The sequence below is a fragment of the Anomaloglossus baeobatrachus genome, chromosome 9 (assembly GCF_048569485.1).
Source record: "Anomaloglossus baeobatrachus isolate aAnoBae1 chromosome 9, aAnoBae1.hap1, whole genome shotgun sequence".
Taxonomy (NCBI): domain Eukaryota; kingdom Metazoa; phylum Chordata; class Amphibia; order Anura; family Aromobatidae; genus Anomaloglossus; species Anomaloglossus baeobatrachus.
In genome coordinates, this window is record NC_134361.1 from 38373097 (window position 1) to 38392499 (window position 19403).

The 19403-nt window shown below is 49.6% G+C and overlaps 1 protein-coding gene across 1 annotated transcript in view; it reads left to right on the forward strand.

Moving 5' to 3' along the window:
- The first annotated feature begins 16875 nt into the window (after positions 1–16875).
- LOC142251060 (cytochrome P450 2G1-like) overlaps positions 16876–19403 on the forward strand; it is a 48679-nt gene continuing 46151 nt past the window's right edge. Inside the window, exons 1-2 of the mRNA XM_075323561.1 lie at positions 16876–17052; positions 18868–19030. Coding sequence (XP_075179676.1) covers positions 16876–17052; positions 18868–19030 — 340 coding nt within the window. The remainder of the gene's footprint in view (positions 17053–18867; positions 19031–19403) is intronic.

The window sequence follows — 19403 nt, forward strand, 5'->3', positions numbered from 1 at the left end:
GGCGCTAGATAGTGGGGTAGAGGGAACAATCGGTTCCTCCTCCCTGCTATAGTGCGGAGCAGGCGGAGGTGCAGGGGGGCTGGGTGCAGGTTCATCCCTGGGCACTGGCATTGGTTCTGGCTCACGGTTAACCGCTTCCACTACTTCTTCATCCACGGGTTGTGGGAACAGTATCACTGGAAGGATCACCGCGCCGTTCTGTGTAGGCCAGTTTGCTGGGAAGTCACCCATTACAGTGTGGATTACCTCTGCTGCCTTCTCCACTGGTGGAGGAACCGGTACTTCAGCCTCTGCTTTCAGCGCTGGGGGGCATTTTTTTAGATGGTCCCGGGAAACTGTGGCTAGGGTGCCCCCTTGGTCACGACTAATCTGGTAAGTTTTTCCATTTCCCCATTCTGTGGGTTGTATGACATAAGGGACTTGCTCCCACTGATCATCCAGCTTGTGGGCTTTTCTCTTCCGTTTCAGCACCACATCTCCTGGCTGGAAAGGACCTGCGGGCGCCTTCTGGTTGAACCGGTGCTCTTGCTGCTCTCGACTTCGACTGAGGTTTTTCTCCACATACTCCTGGATTTGCCGGTACTGTGCTCTCCTTCGAGTTTCCCACTCCGCCGTTGAAGGGAGTGCCTCCGGAGCTTCCAACCCCATCTCCAGGTCCACCGGCAGGCGGCCAGGCCGAGCCCTCATCAAATACGCTGGGGTGCATTTCGTTGAGCTGGACGGAATGTTATTGTACATGTCGACCAAGTCAGGTAGCTTTTCCGGCCATATGTTCCGTTCTTCCAGCGGTAACGTCTTCAGGAGTCCCAGGACCAAGTGGTTCATTTTCTCGCACATGCCGTTGGTTTGAGCGTGGTACGGGGTGGTCCGAATCTTCTTTAAGCCGTACAACTGGCAGAATTCGTGAAACACTTCTGCTTCAAAAGCCGGGCCTTGGTCTGTCAGCACCTTCTCGGGGTACCCATGGGGTCGGCAGAAATAAGCCTGGAACGCTCGAGCAGCGGTTCGACCAGTTAGGTCTTTAACGGGGACTACCACCAGGGCGACCAGCTCCAGCGGCTGATGGGTAACGATGGGATGTAATGGTGCCCTCTGGCTAGTCTCGTCCTTTCTCCTCAGTGTACAAGGACCGCACTCTCGGCACCAGGCTTCCACCGATTCCCGCATCCCACTCCAATAGAACCGCTCCCTCAACAGCATCTCCAGCTTTTTCCACCCGAAGTGGCCAGCACCATCATGGTATGCCCGCAGGACAGTAGCGACCTCAGCTTGAGGAACGATCAACTGGCATATTTTCTCATGGGTTTTTGGGTTGATCAGCTCACGGCACAGCCTCCCTTGGTGTAGGTAGAGCCGTTTTCGCTCTTTCCACAAGCGTTGGGCTTCGGCTGGAGCGCTAGGGTCCATTCCCATGGCGCCTTGTTCCACCAGAGTCTTGACAAGGCGGACAGCCGGCGCTTGGTCCTGGGCGTCCTGCCACTCTTGACTGGGCCGCGGGTCCAGATCCACCCTTTGCTGACATACTTGTACCCTCTCAGTAGGCGGCTGGTGAAACGCAGGCAACTCAATCTCCTCGAGGTCGTCATCCTCACACCCCTCTTCTGACAAATGAGGCATCCGGGAGAGTGCATCTGCATTGATGTTGACACGACCAGCTCGGTACTTTATGGTGAAATCATAGTTGGCTAACCGGGCTACCCACCGCTGCTCCAGCACGCCCAACTTGGCCGTGTTCAGGTGAGTCAGCGGATTGTTGTCCGTAAATGCGGTGAACTTTGCTGCCGCCAAATAGTGCCGGAACCGCTCCGTGATAGCCCACACCAACGCCAGTAGCTCGAGCTTGAAAGAGCTATAGTTCTCAGGGTTCCTTTCGGTCGGCCGGAGTTTTCGGCTGGCGTAGGCAATCACCTTCTCCTTTCCATCCTGGACCTGGGAGAGGACCGCTCCTAGCCCCACGTTACTGGCGTCCGTGTGGAGGATGAATGGGCGCCCGTAGTCAGGATACGCCAGGACCTCTTCTCCGGTCAGGGCCGCCTTCAGCTGGCCAAAGGACTCCTCATGCTTGTCCTCCCACAACAGTGGGGCTCCGACGGGTTTACCATCTTTGGTCTGTCCCACGAGGAGATCTTGCATGGGGGCGGCCATCTTCGTGTACCCCTTTATAAAGCGCCGATAGTACCCCACCAGACCCAGAAACTGCCTTACTTCCCTCACTGTAGTGGGCCTCGGCCAGCTTTGGATGGCAGTGATCTTCTCAGGGTCGGGGGCGACACCATCTGCACTCACCACATGCCCTAGATATTGCACCCTGGGTTTCAGCAGGTGGCATTTTGAGGGCTTCAACTTCATCCCGTACTTGGCAAGGGACGCGAACACCTCGGCCAGGTGCTCCAGATGGGCTTCATACGTCTGGGAATAAACAATCACATCATCCAAATACAGCAGGACGGTCTCGAAGTTTAAATGTCCCAGACAGCACTCCATCAGCCGTTGGAAGGTCCCGGGGGCATTGCACAGCCCAAACGGCATGCTATTGAATTCGCAGAGCCCCATCGGGGTGGTGAAGGCGGTCTTCTCCCGGTCCTCTGGGGCCACGGCCACTTGCCAGTATCCGCTGGTGAGGTCAAGGGTCGAGAAGTAGTTTGCAGTTCTTAGTGCAGCCAAAGATTCTTCAATACGAGGCAATGGATAGGCATCTTTATGGGTTATCTGGTTGATCTTCCGGTAGTCCACACACATCTGCATGGTACCATCCTTTTTCTTGACCAGTACCAACGGAGCAGCCCAGGGACTACAACTGTCCCGAATAACCCCTGCCTCCTTCATATTCCTCAACATATCTTTGGCACACTGGTAATGTGCAGGGGGAATAGGTCTATACCTCTCTTTGATGGGGGGATGTTCACCCGTAGGAATGTGGTGTTGGACCCCCTTGATCTGCCCAAAGTCTAGGGGGTGCTTACTGAAAACCTGTTCGTACTCCTGCACCACCCTGTGTACCCCTGCCCTGTGATGTGTAGGGGTATCATCAGTGCCCACATGTAGCTGTTGGTGCCACTCCTTTGTGTCCCCCTGGGGTGGGGAAGTGCTAGTGGTAGGTGGGAGTGGGGATGGACTGGCTTCCTGGATAGTGTGAGGGTCCAGGGTGAGCAGCTTGGCAATGGTGGCATACCGGGGGAGCCTGACTTCTTCCTCCCCACAGTTCAACACTCTCACAGGCACTCTCCCTTTCTTCACATCTACCACCCCTCGGGCGGCTACTACAGTGGGCCAGTGCTCGGAAGGCATGGGCTCCATCATCGCAGGGTAGTCACGCCCCTGAGGCCCTACTGCTGCCCTACACCAGATCATCATCTCACTCCTAGGGGGCACAGTCAATGGAGCAACATCCATCACTCGCACTCCACCAATCTCCCCTCCGGTTGAGCTTACATGCTGGCGGTACATCAGGGCGCGGATCTCACGCTGCACAGCCCTCTGCCGGCTCCCCGCCGCCGTGGCGGCTAGCTGTTGCAATAGGTTCAACACATCAGCCATGCAGTGTTCCATCACATTGGTTCCCAACACTATTTTCGGGTTATGATCACTAGGCTCATTCATGATCACAATCATACCCTGGTGTTGCAGTTCAGCTTGCCCCACTGTCATAGACACCTGTTTATACCCCACCTGGGTCAATGGAAGTCCATTAGCGGCAATCAAATTTATACTATTGTCTGGAGGCGCCAGCTCGTCGGTGGCCCAATATCGCTGATACAACGTGTACGGTATGGTAGTTACCTGTGATCCAGTGTCCAAGAGAGCCATCACTGGTATGCCGTCCACAGCCACGGGGATGATAGGGCAGGCCCCGACATATCGGTCTCGCCAGTCCGGGGGGCCACGGTGTTCTACTCCTGAGGATTGGCCCGGGGCCCCAGGGGTTGCTCGTTTAACGGGCACTGTCGGTAATAATGGCCCGGCTTACGGCACTTGTAGCAGATTGGAGGTCTGCTCCGCGGGTTGTTAGCGCTTCTCCGCTGCATCCAGGGAACATCTTCGGGACTGTCAGCAAGCTGTATCTGTGCTGGAGGCTGAGATCTGGTCAGAGGTTGTAGCGCAGCAAGGATCTTGGCAAGGTCTCCGTCCAGGCGACGGACCTGGGCTGCCAGTTCTTCCACTGTGCTGCTCGAGGCTGCAGGTATTAAGGAGATTGGTTTGGCTGGGGCCGCCACAACGGGAGCTGTCTCGACGGGCCACGGGACGGGTTCCAGAACTTCAGCAGCTGGGGGCTGTAGTGCTTTGATAGCCCGCTCCTTTAACACAGCAAAGTCCACGTCAGGGTGTTCCAGGGCCCACAGCCGGAGTTGTTTACGATCCTCAGGGGATCTCATCCCCTGCGCAAATTGCTCCACTAACATCTTGTTGCTATCCGCCTCATTAATAGAGTTCACCCGCTTCAGCATGCGGAGGGCGGTCTGCAGACGTAGAGCATAGTCCCGAATGCTATCCCCAGCTCGTTGCCGGCACTGGTAAAACTGCATCCTCAGCTCAGCTTCAGTCCGGGTCTCGAAGGCAGTCTGTAGCTTCTCAAAGATGGTGGCTACAGAGAGCCGGTCCCCCTCGGCCCAGGTCTCCGCTTCCTGCTCCGCCGCACCGGTTAACTGGCCTAGCACTATCGCTGCACGTTGCTTATCAGTCAGGGGGTACAGCTCTAGCAACGGGTTAAGCTTTTTCCGGAGGGCCTGTAAGGCATCCGGTTTCCCGTCATACTGCGGTAGCCAGGCAGCTCCGGGCGCATAGGGCAAGGAAAACGGCATGACCTGAGCAAGCGCGGGGGCCGCGGCACCTCCCGCCGGTACGGCCGGGACCTGGGCAGGCCCATTCCCATCCGCGGGTGCCGCTGCGGCTGCGACCACCGCTCCTCCAGCGGCTCCGTCGGGCGCAGACATCTTGTTTCCGTCCCCCTTAGCTCTTTCCCGGCCCCTCCTCTCTCGGGGCGGGGTTTTGGCCTTCGCGCCTCTACTGCTCGAGAAGACGCTCGAGCGGGAACTTTTCGCGCCAAAGATGGCGGCTTCTGAAATTTTTCTGCCGGATACCTCCGGCGGTAACAAGGCGCACCTCTACCAGACGGCAGAGCGGTAAGATCCTGTTCGTGACGCCAAGTTGTCGCGGGCGGGGAGGAGGGTGTCAGCACACCGCGCTCACCCCTTCTGCTCGGGTCCGGCAGCTGCTCAGTGGTGGCTCGAGCCGTAGGCCGGATCCCGGGGGTTTCCTCGAGCGGCACTCCTCGCGCGTGAGTGAAAGGGGGGTTGTTTGGGGTGTTGGGATAATGTCCGTGACGCCACCCACGGTTGTGGTGATGTGTAGCACCACCGCTGCTCAATGCGGGGATCCCGGGGATGGTGATGGGGAGCAGCCAGGTGTTGTGTTGCCCCTCCGTGGGTAGGGGTTGGTGATCCCGGGGCCCGGTGATGGCTTGTGAGGTGCAGGGCCTGGTGGGCGCAGGGACGCGGGGGCAGCGCTGTGCCTTGCGGCACTGTGGTACTCACTCAGCCTGAGACGTGACACAGTTTGTACGGTAAACCAACGGCTGGTAGGACGGTCCCACAGACGGCTGCTTTGCTTCCCCGGCAGGTGACGGTGATGTCTCTCTTCCCTGCACCTGTATGTACAGATGGTTGCGATGGGTCCCCACCGGTAACCCGCTCCCCGGCTTCAAGCTGGGCCGGAGGAGCACTACACTTTGCCCGCAGGCGCTGGCCCTCAGAGACTGGTGCCCTGGCGGTGGCGGTGCCTCTGTTGTACAGGTTGGACTGTTGCCTTCAATCGGGACTTGGTTGTTGGGGGAATTTACGTCCCCGTCACTGACGGATTCGGCAAATTTGGCGACTCCTAGCCTTGCCGGGGTCCGAGAGGCCCCTGCCCTGGTGCTGACTGTCTTTCGGAACACTGCTCCAGACCACCGGGCACACAGCCAACGGGGTCCTTCCAGGAACTTCCAAACGGTCCCCCTCCGGACAGTCACCGCCGTCGCTGACCTTGCTGTTCTGGCCCTACACAAAGCTGGGCTCTCAGGCTTTCCTTTCTTCTTGTCACCTCACTTGCTTTCCTCCTTTACCACTTCTCTCTCTTTACTTTCACTTAGGTGTTTACACTTGCCCTCCCTGGGCTCTAACTTGTTTACACAAGCTCGCCCTGAGCTCGACTGCTTCTCTACTCAAGCCCTGCCTGGGCTAATCTGCCTGACACTTCCTGCCTCCAGAGCTGTGAGCTCCTTGGTGGGCGGAGCCAACCGCCTGGCCCACCCCCTGGTGTGCATCATCAGACTCCTGGAGGAAGGCAACAAGGATTTGTGGTTCAGCTTTGATGTGCCTACCTGGGGTGTGGGGTGTGGTGGTGTGCGACCTGTGTCCCCTGGCTTGCCCAGGGCGACACATATGCACCAATATACACTAGATAGGAAAAAGCTGCAAAAAAAAAAGGTCAATTTTGACAATTTAGTCAAAAAGATACATCTGAAAAATGCAATCTGACTCGGGAAAAGGTTCAGACCATTTGCCAACAAATTTTCTACCCCGAAAATAAGCCCTAGTAGGATTTGGGGGGCTTTTTTGAGTATGCTTAAAAAATAAGCCCTACTCCAAAAATAAACCCTACTCCAAAAATAAACCCTACTCCAAAATTAAGCCCTACTTCAAATATAAGCCCTTCTCCAAAATTAAGCCCTACTTCAAATAGAAGCTCTACGCCAAAAATATGCCCTACTCCAAAATTAAGCCCTTCTTTAAATATAAGCCCTACTCCAAAAATAAGCCCTACTCCAAAAATAAGCCCTACTTCAAATATAAGCCCTACTTCAAATATAAGCCCTACTCCAAAAAGAAGCCCTACTCCAAAATTAAGCCCTACTTCAAATAGAAGCTCTACGCCAAAAATATGCCCTACTCCAAAATTAAGCCCTTCTTTAAATATAAGCCCTACTCCAAAATGAAGCCCTACTCCAAAAATAAGCCCTACTTCAAATATAAGCCCTACTTCAAATATAAGCCCTACTCCAAAAAGAAGCCCTACTCCAAAAATAAGCCCTACTCCAAAAATAAGCCCTACTCCAATTATAAGCCCTACTCCAAAATTAAGCCCTATTTCAAATATAATCTCTACTTCAAATATAAGCCCTACTCCAAAAATAAGCCCTACTCCAAATATAAGCCTTGCTCCAAATATAAGCTCTACTTCAAATATAAGCCCTACTCCAAAAATAAGCCCTACTCCAAAAATAAGCACTACTTCAAATATAAGTTCTACTCCAAAAATAAGCCCTACTTCAAAAATAAGCCCTGACTGTGGTTCCATAAGTAAGTGTCCAAGCAACTAAAACAAATTAAAAAAAATACAGCAGGACTCTTCATCAAAAGAGCAGACATTCCCAAAAAGAAAGCAAAGACCCCCCCCCCCAAAAAACAGACACCCCGACACCCCCCCCCTCAAAAAAAATGCATTTTTGCACTTACCAGACCTCAAACAATTCTAAAGTACCGATGGTGGATGGCCTCTCACACAGAGATCTGCATCACTGTCAGGTCCCTCGCCATTCCAGCTGCATTGCACTGCAGCTCTCACAAAGAGATCAGGTACCAGGGTCACTCCATGTGTGTGATACTGCTTCCAGTCACCAGGGGGAGCCAACCGCTGTAGAACGCAGGGGGACTTGACAGTGGCACAGATTTGTATGTGAGAGCCCATTCACTTGCCAACTCTAATTGTTCTGGATCTGGAAAGTGCGATTCTTTTACTGGTGTCTGCTTTCTTTTGGGGGTAAACTTAGCAGTACATAGAGAATAATACATTTAAGCAGGTAATTTAACCCTTTATAAATCTAATATGTCCCCACTACTATAGGACGGGTTCTGCACCACGAGAACAGCGGATCAGATAAGAAAATGTGCATCTGAGCCAGGAATAGGATGAACACAAAATGTTGATGTTCCAGAATGTGATGATGATTAGATTTCAAAAAATGTTGAATTTTTTTTGTTCAAGAATAAACGTGCATTGTTGTTCATGGGAAAATATAAGACCTCCCCTAAAAATAAGCCCTAGGAGCAAAAAATAATATAGATGCTGTCTTATTTTCGGATAAACACGGTATTTGTTGAAAAATAATACATAATATATATTGAAAGATAAGTGTACTACCAGTAATGACCACAAGATGTCCCTGAAGAGCGGTGAGAAGCGGCTGAACTAGAAACTATCAGTCAGAGGAAATACGGAAAAAGCATATAGATGCTGCGGAGAAAAAGAAATGGCACACTTGCCCAGACGGTATAAATGAAAATGTATCAAAGAAAACACATTATAAACCCCAAAGAAAAAGGGGAAACAGAAAATTCATGGGGCAATGTGAAATGCCGTTATATACATGAAGCATAAAGTGATTTCATTGCTCAAAGGAAAAAGAGCAGAGCCCGAGGGGCAGCTCAGGGGGGCGAAACATCTGAGTGGGCATCTAGGCAGGTAACAGAGGTAACAACTCTGGTGGTGCAGACTGATTATATGGGCATATGGGAACCTCAGCATGACTTGGCTGTCATTGGATATCAAGCCTCTATACAAAGGCCTCCACCAATATTACCGCTATATGGTGATCATACAGTGGTAGATATCAGTTCTACAGAACATATAAGAGATTACAGAACAGTTATAGACTGTGATGTTCTTTCTGATGGGATCGGTCACTTTTTCCATCTTCTCCTTCTGGCCCAGACCACCATGAAATTTCCTCCAGCCACGACTCGTCTGCAGAGATTACAGCAAAGACGCATCTTATGGCTCACATTTCCAGCACTGTCCTCGTCTATATCCAACCTACACAAACTTCTCATCCTGCGGTCACCCCAATACTGAGACGCTGCTGCCATATGTGTCCCTATTACTGGCCCTGTTGTGTGGTACAATAATGGTGCTCTTCACACTGCCCCACATGGTAATGCCACCGCTGTGCCTCTTACATAGTAAGTTGCCTCTTCTGAACACTAAAATTACCCCTTAGAAAATTGCCCCCTGTGCACCTTTGCAGTCACAATACCCTCAGTGCCCCATAACAATAATGGTTCTTAAGTGTCCCCGTAACATTAAATAATATCCCCTGAGTCCCCCATGTACAGCTCCACTCTACACAGTATGATGCTCCTACACCTCCCCTATACACAGTATGATGCTCCTACACCTCCCCTATACACAGTATGATGCTCCTACACCTCCACTATACACAGTATTATGCTCCTACACCTCCCCTATACACCGTATGATGCTCCTACACCTCCCCTATACACAGTATTATGCTCCTACACCTCCCCTATACACCGTATGATGCTCCTACACCTCCCCTATACACCGTATGATGCTCCTACACCTCCCCTATACACCGTATGATGCTCCTACACCTCCCCTATACACAGTATGATGCTCCTACACCTCCCCTATACACAGTATGCTGCCTCTACACCTCCCCTATACACAGTATGATGCTCCTACACCTCCCCTATACACAGTATTATGCTCCTACACCTCCCCTATACACCGTATGATGCTCCTACACCTCCCCTATACACAGTATGATGCTCCTACACCTCCCCTATACACAGTATGATGCTCCTACACCTCCCCTATACACAGTATGCTGCCTCTACACCTCCCCTATACACAGTATGATGCTCCTACACCTCCCCTATACACAGTATGATGCTCCTACACCTCCCCTATACACCGTATGATGCTCCTACACCTCCCCTATACACCGTATGATGCTCCTACACCTCCCCTCTACACAGTATGATGCTCCTACACCTCCCCTATACACAGTATGATGCTCCTACACCTCCCCTATACACAGTATGCTGCCTCTACACCTCCCCTATACACAGTATGATGCCTCTACACCTTCCCTATACACAGTATGATGCTCCTACAGCTCCCCTATACACAGTATGATGCCTCTACACCTCCCTTATACACAGTATGATGCTCCTACAGCTCCCCTATACACAGTATGATGCCTCTACAATTCCCTTATACACAGTATGATGCTCCTACACCTCCCTTATACACAGTATGATGCTCCTACACCTTCCTTATACACAGTATGATGCCTCTACAATTCCCTTATACACAGTATGATGCTCCTACAGCTCCCCTATACACAGTATGGTGCCTATACACCTCCCTTATACACAGTATGATGCTCCTACAGCTCCCCTATACACAGTATGATGCCTCTACACCTCCCCTATACACGGTATGATGCCCTTACATCTCCCCTATACACAGTATGATGCTCCTACACCTCCCCTATACACAGTATGATGTTCCCATAGCTCCCCTATACACAGTATGATGCTCCCACACCTCCCCTATACACAATATGATGCTCCTACAGCTCCCCTATACACAGTATGATGCCTCTACACCTCCCTTATACACAGTATGATGCTCCTACAGCTCCCCTATACACAGTATGATGCCTCTACACCTCCCTTATACACAGTATGATGCTCCTACAGCTCCCCTATACACAGTATGATGCCTCTACACCTCCCCTATACACAGTATGATTCCCCTCCATCTCCCCTATACACAGTATGATGCTCCTACACCTCCCCTATACACAGTATGATGTTCCCATAGCTCCCCTATACACAGTATGATGCTCCCACACCTCCCCTATACACAGTATGATGGGCCCACAGCTCCTCTATACAAAGTATGATGTTCCTTCATCTCCATTCATCTCACCTATACACAGTATGATACCTGTACACCTCCCCTATACACAGTATGATGCTCCTACACCTCCCCCATACACAGTATGATGATCCTACACCTCCCCCATACACAATATGATGATCCTACACCTCCCCTATACACAGTATGATGCAGGTGCACCTCCACTATACATAGTATGATGGGCCCACAGCTCCCCCAAAACAATGGTCCACACATTGTATAATGGCCACCATAGTAGCCAACACACTGTTTAATGGTCCCCACAGTAGCCCACTCATTGTATTATGACCTCCATAGTAGCCCCCACATTGTATAAGGGCCCCTAAAGTAGCCCCAAAAATGTATAATGACCCCTAAAGTAGTCCCCCAATTTATAATGCCCCACATTATCTCCCACGTTGTATAGTGACCTACACATTAGTTCCCACATTGTATAATGGCCTCCACATTAGTTCCCATGCTGTATAATGACCCCCACATTAGCCCCTACACTGTATCAGGGCCCCACACCAGTGGCATAATTAGAGTTCAATAGGCCCTGTTGCAAGATTTGAATCTGGCCCCCACCCCCCTCATGTTGGTCAAATGTTTGAGCCATTGTAGCATTCGAAATCCCATAAAAATATACAAGTTGCCCCCCTCCCCCTTCATTATGAAGTAATGTCCCTTATCCTGGGCCCCTTTCTAATATATATGTCCCCATCCTGGTATAGCTGTCCCCATCCTGGTACATATGTCTCCCATCCTGGTATATTTGACCTCCATCCTGGTATATATGTCCTTATCCTGTTATATACAGTATGTCTCCCATCCAGGTATATATTTCCTATCCTGGTATATGTCCCCCATCCTGCAATATCTGTTTCCCTTCCTGATATATCTGTCTCCATCCTTGTATATATGTACTCCATTCTGGCTCATCTTGGTATATATGTCTCCAATCCTTGTATATGTGTCCACATCCTGGCAAATATGTCTCATATCCTGGTATATATCTCCCCCATCCTGGTATATATGTCTCTCATCCTGGCCTCATTCTGGAATGTATGTCCCCCATCCTGAGCCCCTTCCTGGTATATATGTACCCCATCCAGGGTCCCTTCCTTGAATATTTTTTCCACATCCTGGGCCCCTTATTGGTGTATATGTCCCTCATCCTGGGCTCCTTCCTGGTATATATATCCCCCATTGTGGGCCCTTCCTAGTATATATAAGTCTCCCAGTCTGGTATATATGTCCCTCATCCTGGTATATATGTGCTCCTTCCTGGAATATATGTCCCCATCCTGGGCCACTTCCTGGTATATATGTCCACCATCCTGGGGCCCCTTTTTGGTATATATGTCCCCGTTTCTTTGCCCATCTTGATATACAGTATATGTCCCTATCCTCGGATAGTAACTAAGTCTCTCTCCCTCTCTCTCACTCTCCCTCTCCCCCTCTCTCTCTATTTTCCTCTTTCCCACTCTCCCTCTCTTCCACTCCTCCTCCTCTTTCTCTCTCTCTCTCCCTCTCACTCCCCCTCTCTCTCCCTCTCCCTCTCTCCCTCTCTTTCTCTTTCCCACTCCCCCTTTCTCCCTCTCTCCCTTTCCCCCTCTCTTTCACTCCCCCACTCTATCCCTCTCTCCCTCTCTCTCCCACTCTCTCCCTCTCCGTCTCTCTCCCTCTCCCTCTTTCCCAGTCTCCGTCTCTTCTCTCTCTCTCTCCCACTCTACCACTATCCCTCTCTCTCTCCCTCTATCCCTCTCTCTCCCACTCTCCGTCTCTCTCTCTCACTCTCCCACTCTCCCACTCTCCCTCTCGCTCACTCTCCCTCTCTCCCTTTCTCCATCTCTCTCTCTCTCACTCTCTCTCTCTCCCACTCTCCCTCTCTCTCTCCCTCTCCCTCTCTCCCTTTCTCCCTCTTTCCCACTCCCCCTTTCTCCCTTTCTCCCTCTTTCCCACTCCCCCTTTCTCCCTCTCTCCTTCTCCCCCTCTCTCTCACTCCCCCACTCTATCCCTCTCTCCCTCTCTCTCCCACTCTCTCACTCTCCGTCTCTCTCCCTCTTTCCCAGTCTCCGTCTCTCTCTCTCTCTCACACTCCCACTATCCCTCTCTCTCACTCTCCCTCTCTCCCTCTCTCTCCCACTCTCCGTCTCTCTCTCTCTCCCACTATCCCTCTCTCTCACTCTCCCTCTCTCCCACTCTCCATCTCTCTCTCTCACTCTCTCTCTCTCCCACTCTCCCTCTCTCTCTCCCTCTCCCTCTCTCCCTTTCTCCCTCTTTCCCACTCCCCCTTTCTCCCGCTCTCCCTCTCCCCCTCTCTCTCACTCCCCCACTCTATCCCTCTCTCCCTCTCTCTCCCACTCTCCCACTATCCCTCTCTCTCACTCTCCCTCTCTCTCTCACTCTCCGTCTCTCTCTCTCCCACTATCCTTCTCTCTCACTCTCCCTCTCTCCCACTCTCCGTCTCTCTCTCTCTCACTCTCTCTCCCACTATCCCTCTCTCTCACTCTCTCTCTCTCCCACTCTCCCTCTCTCTCTTCTTCTCCCTCTCTCCCTTTCTCCCTCTTTCCCACTCCCCCTTTCTCCCTCTCTCCCTCTCCCCCTCTCTCTCACTCCCCCACTCTATCCCTCTCTCCCTCTCTCTCCCACTCTCCCACTATCCCTCTCTCTCACTCTCCCTCTCTCTCCCACTCTCCGTCTCTCTCTCTCTCCCACTCTCCCACTATCCCTCTCTCTCTCTCCCTCTCTCCCTCACTCTCCGTCTCTCTCTCTCACTCTCCCACTCTCCCACTCTCCCTCTCTCTCACTCTCCCTCTCTCCCTTTCTCCGTCTCTCTCTCTCTCACTCTCTCTCTCTCCCACTCTCCCTCTCTCTCTCCCTCTCTCCCTTTCTCCCTCTTTCCCACTCCCCCTTTCTCCCTCTCTCCCTTTCTCCCTCTTTCCCACTCCCCCTTTCTCCCTCTCTCCTTCTCCCCCTCTCTCTCACTCCCCCACTCTATCCCTCTCTCCCTCTCTCTCCCACTCTCTCACTCTCCCTCTTTCCCAGTCTCCGTCTCTCTCTCTCTCTCACTCTCCCACTATCCCTCTCTCTCACTCTCCCTCTCTCCCTCTCTCTCCGTCTCTCTCTCTCTCCCACTATCCCTCTCTCTCACTCTCCCTCTCTCCCACTCTCCATCTCTCTCTCTCTCACTCTCTCTCTCCCACTCTCCCTCTCTCTCTCCCTCTCCCTCTCTCCCTTTCTCCCTCTTTCCCACTCCCCCTTTCTCCCTCTCTCCCTCTCCCCCTCTCTCTCACTCCCCCACTCTATCCCTCTCTCCCTCTCTCTCCCACTCTCCCACTATCCCTCTCTCTCACTCTCCCTCTCTCTCCCACTCTCCGTCTCTCTCTCTCCCACTATCCCTCTCTCTCACTCTCCCTCTCTCCCACTCTCCGTCTCTCTCTCTCACTCTCTCTCTCTCTCCCACTATCCCTCTCTCTCACTCTCCCTCTCTCCCACTCTCCGTCTCTCTCTCTCTCTCTCACTCTCTCTCTCTCCCACTCTCCCTCTCTCTCTCCCTCTCCATCTCTCCCTTTCTCCCTCTTTCTCACTCCCCCTTTCTCCCTCTCTCCCTCTCCCCCTCTCTCTCACTCCCACACTCTATCCCTCTCTCCCTCTCTCTCCCACTCTCCCACTATCCCTCTCTCTCACTCTCCCTCTCTCCGTCTCTCTCTCTCTCCCACTATCCCTCTCTCTCACTCTCCCTCTCTCCCACTCTCCGTCTCTCTCTCTCTCACTCTCCCTCTCTCCCACTCCCCCTCTCTCTCTCCCTCTCTCTCTCCTACTCTCCCTATCTCTCTCCCACTTCCCCTCTCACCACCAAAATCATATTAACTGACACATAAGCAGTCTTATCCTGAGAATGTCCTTCATTGCCTATAGCAAACAATCACAGCTCCTATTACTGACCTGTAGCAAAATAGAAGCAGAGCTGTGATTGGTTGCTATAGGCCGGTCAATATATTTTCTCACACATCCAACAGTTAGTAAGCATTTTTTTTGTCAAATAACTATAAAGCGTGGGGTTAAATTTCCCCTCAAAACATAGTCTACAGTCGTAATGTTTCATTTTTTGGGATCTATGCTCAGGGATGGCTTATTTTTGTGCACGGAGCTGATATTTTTACTGATATAATTTTTGGGTGGATATGATGTTTTGATTGGCTCTTATTGCATTTTATTGCAATGTTGCAGCAACCAAAAAAACTTAATTCTGGCTGTTTGTTTAATTTTCTCGCTACTCCCTTTACCGATCAGATTAGTTTATTTTATATTTTGATAGATTGGACACACCCCTTCTCACGCCTTTATGAACCCCAGAATCACCCTTGAAGATCCGACATAATCCAGACAAAGTCTCAAGACGATCCTCAACTCTGCTACATCCGAAGCTTGGAGAGAGGGGAAACACGTCTGCTCTCCTCAGGCTCCAACAGCAGCGGAGGGAGTCCAGGTGTGACCTCTGCTGAACTGAGTGACATCACCGGCCAACGGAGGACCCAGCTATGAGCAGGTGACATCACTCAGTTCAGCAGAGGTCATGTTTGAGCTCCCCATGCTACTCTCAGTGTTTCCCGGAGAGTGAAAAGAGTGGATGTGTTTCCCCTCTCTCCAGGCTCCAGGTGTACCAGAATCGGATTACATTGGATCTTCAAGGGTGTTTTGGGTGTTAATAAAGGGCTGAAAGAGTGTATGGGTATTTTATTTCAAATAAAGATTTTTTTCTGTTTTTCTGTTTTATTTCTTGTCACTTACGGATTTGTAATGGCGGGGTCTCATAAACGCCTCCCATCACTAATCTAGGGCATAGTGGCAGCTGTGAGCTATCATTAACCCGTTATATTACCCTGATCTCCACCGCACCAGGGCAATTGGGATTAGCCAGGTAAAGAGTGGAATTGTCGCATGTAATGGATGCGACAATTCTGGGCAGCTGTGAGCTGCTATTTTCAGACTGGAGTGAGCCAATATCCATGGTATCTCCCATCCTGAAAACACTAGCCCCCACCTGTCTGCATAACCGTGATGGATATCAAAAATGAGGGGGAACCCTACATCTTTTTTTTCCCCTCTATTTTGATATTCAGCCACAGTAAAGTTCACAGGTGGGGGCTACAGCCCGCTGCTGTTGCTTTACCTGCGCTGGATATCAATATATGGCGGGATCCTAACTCATTTATTTATTATTTATTTTTAAATTATTATACAGCAAACTGACTGCAACCAATCATAAACGTGGACACAGGGTGGGGGGCATGTATAGCAGTTTGTAACCAATCATAAACACTGGCAAAGAGGGTGGGTGGGGTCAGCAATGAATATTCATAAAGGTTAATCAGAGGGCCTGGACGAGAGTCTGGCTGCAACGTGATCCTGCGGGAAACACGGTATGTATAAGTATCCTGCTCTAACTACCATTTAACTTTCATTTGTAGCCCATGTCATTTTTTATTTTTTGCAGTGATTTCCCTGGCCAATCACAGCCATGACTTCGATGGCTTCAGAATTAACCACAGCCTAAAAGCTGCTCTTCAACCTATCAACAAGCTTTACTCGGGTGACAAACCCAAACAAGAACTGGTCGTACAATCAAAAGTCTGTGTCCAGTACCAAACACAAGGTGTTCCGTATGGATCCCGAGCTTTACGGTTCGGGTTCGCTCATCTCTACTCATCACGACCGGTCATTCACGGCATCACGGGGGAACCACATTACACTCTATCAGAATACATAAAATGGCAGCATTTTTCCAGTAGTAATGTTATTAATATGTACAGATTTTATTTGTAATAGGTCCTTGTCCGTGATTCTTGGCTACTGTGTTTCTACATTGGAAGGTTAGCAAAAGGTGAGCACACATCAATAAACACAATGTCTCCCGCAGAACCCCTCAAGGAGCTCCAAACCAGAACTTCACTTAAATAAACTTTCTACACTTTAAGTACACAGAAAACAAGACATATGAGAAAACACTAACCCCGCCCACAGGACTAATTGCCTAATTGCTCTTACTTAATAAGAAAAGAGCCTTCTCCAAGCAGAGGTACATAATTATCTTGGAGAATAAGAAAATTATCAGCAGCCATGATGCATTTCCTAGAAGATGTTCCTCTTCTTACGATGGTGATGTTTTGTCTCCTTTTATTCATAAGCTTGAAGCATTTTTGGAGAAAAGCGAAGTTGCCGCCTGGACCTACCCCACTGCCAATATTGGGCAACTATCTACAGCTAAGCAAAGCAGACATAGTGACATCTCTACTGAAGGTAAGTGTTCATCGAGTCTAATATTTCACCAGAGAGTGATAGTAAGTAGCTCAATACAGAGAAATGACTACTGCTCCAGCTAAGATAACAAGGGCACTATGGCTGAGAAATTAAAGGAGGCTCTATTTTGGGAAGGGGCACTATGCTGTTGTGGGGCAATGTGGCTGGCACTGTGATGCTGGTAAGGGAAAACCTAATATTACCAGATATCATAGCACATGGTGGTCAGTATCTCGGCCATCACAGGTCCGTACTTCCCAATGGAGCACAAATTATATGTCAGAGATATTTTCCATCTCCAGAGTCACTGGGTAAGACTTTCTCCTGTAAAGTATAAGCTCTTATAGTCAGCAAAGTCCTCTCTCTATCTCTCTTTCTATCTGGTTTTTTAACTCTCTGTCTCTATCTCTCTCTTTCTCCACTCATCTCTACCTCATTGGTTCATATCATGCCCATCGGTTCATCTCTACCTCGTCCACTCATCTCTACCACATCTGATGATCTCTACCACATCCAATCATCTCTACCTCATACGTTCATCTGTACCTCATCCACTCATCTCTACGTCATCTGTTCATATCTACCACTACCTCATCCACTCATCTCTACCTCATCCACTCATCTCTACTTCATCCACTCATCTCTACCACATCCGATGATCTCTACCACATCCAATCATCTCTACCTCATACGTTCATCTGTACCTCATCCACTCATCTCTACGTCATCTGTTCATCTCTACCACGACCTCATCCACTCATCTCTACCTCATCCACTCATCTCTACCTCATCCACTCATCTCTACCACATTCGATCATCTCTACCACATCCATTCATTTCTACCTCATCCGTTCATCTGTACCTCATCCAGTCATCTGTACATCATCTGTTCATCTCTACCACTACCTCATCTGCTCATCTCTACCTCATCCACTCATCTCTACCACATTCGATCATCTCTACCACATCCATTCATCTCTACCTCATCCGTTCCTCTGTACCTAATCTACTCATCTCTATGTCATCTGCTCATCTCTACCACTACCTCATCCATTTATCTTTACCTCATCTGCTCATTTTTGCTATCACTATCACATCTGTTCATCTCTACCTCATCCATTCCTCTCTACCACATCCATTCATCTCTAAATCATCCACTTATCTCTTCCTCATCCATTCCTCTTTACCTCATCTCCTCATTTTAACTATCACTACTCTGTCAATTCATCTCTACCTCATCCATTCATCTCCACCTCACCCGTTCATCTCTTCCCCATCCACTCATTTCTTGCTCATCCTTTCATCTCTACTTCATCCATTCATCTCTCTCACCCACTCAAACCATAAATATGGTGGGATGTCATTTAGTCTGAGACGAATGGAGTGTTTAAAGTAATTTGTGAGATTTTTCCAGGTAGCACATGGAGTTTTTTCCTTCTTCAGATCAACATTTCAGCCTATAGTTTGAACTGATGGACTTATGTCTATCGTCAACTTTATAAACCTATGACACTATTATTCGTTAATCACATGTGCTTTAGAATAATCCCTTGGGCCTTGACCCAGAGATGCAAACACTTGTTCTTGCCTGGCCGCCATGTAAAGAGACTATCGTGTAAAGAGAATTCTTGCTCTTATTATGGCTGACATTTCACAGAGCGATAGTGCTCCTCACCATTGGTTTAATAGCCCTAGAACGCAGTAGAGGTTTTTTTTTATCTCTAATAGAAGCCTCAGCTTTGTAGAGGGCCTTATTTAAGGAAACATAGTTTATTACTTGGATGTGACAATATATAATTTATCATCTCCTATCAGCTTAGTGAGAAATATGGAGAAGTGTTCACCGTCTACCTGGGTTCCCGACCAGTCATAGTGGTCACAGGATACAAAGCTGTGAAAGAAATTCTCATAGACAGAGGCGATGACTTCTTAGCTCGAGGTGATATACCTTCTTTTGATTACCTCTTCAAAAACTATGGTGAGTAATGTGTCTGCTTTTTTTTTAACAAAAGATAACATAAGGCAGTAATGGCAGAGGTAGATAGGAGAAGACCTCTGTGCAGAAATCTTTGCTGACCCGCTGGTCTCCAAGAGTCAATACACAAAGAATGGAGTACCGTAGGTCTTCTTAAGACGTGGAAAATTCACATCAGAGCATAGAAGTAGAAAAGTGGCTAATATTTAAACAAATCTCATCCACAACCAATATTCCATACAAAAATTGACCCTCAGTTATGATTTTGACATATTTTGTACATCAATTTTCAATGCAGATTGGGCAAACAATTTATGGTGTATTTTTCTTTTTGAGTTCGATGGGAAAGCCAAAATTTACAACAAAGATCAATGTT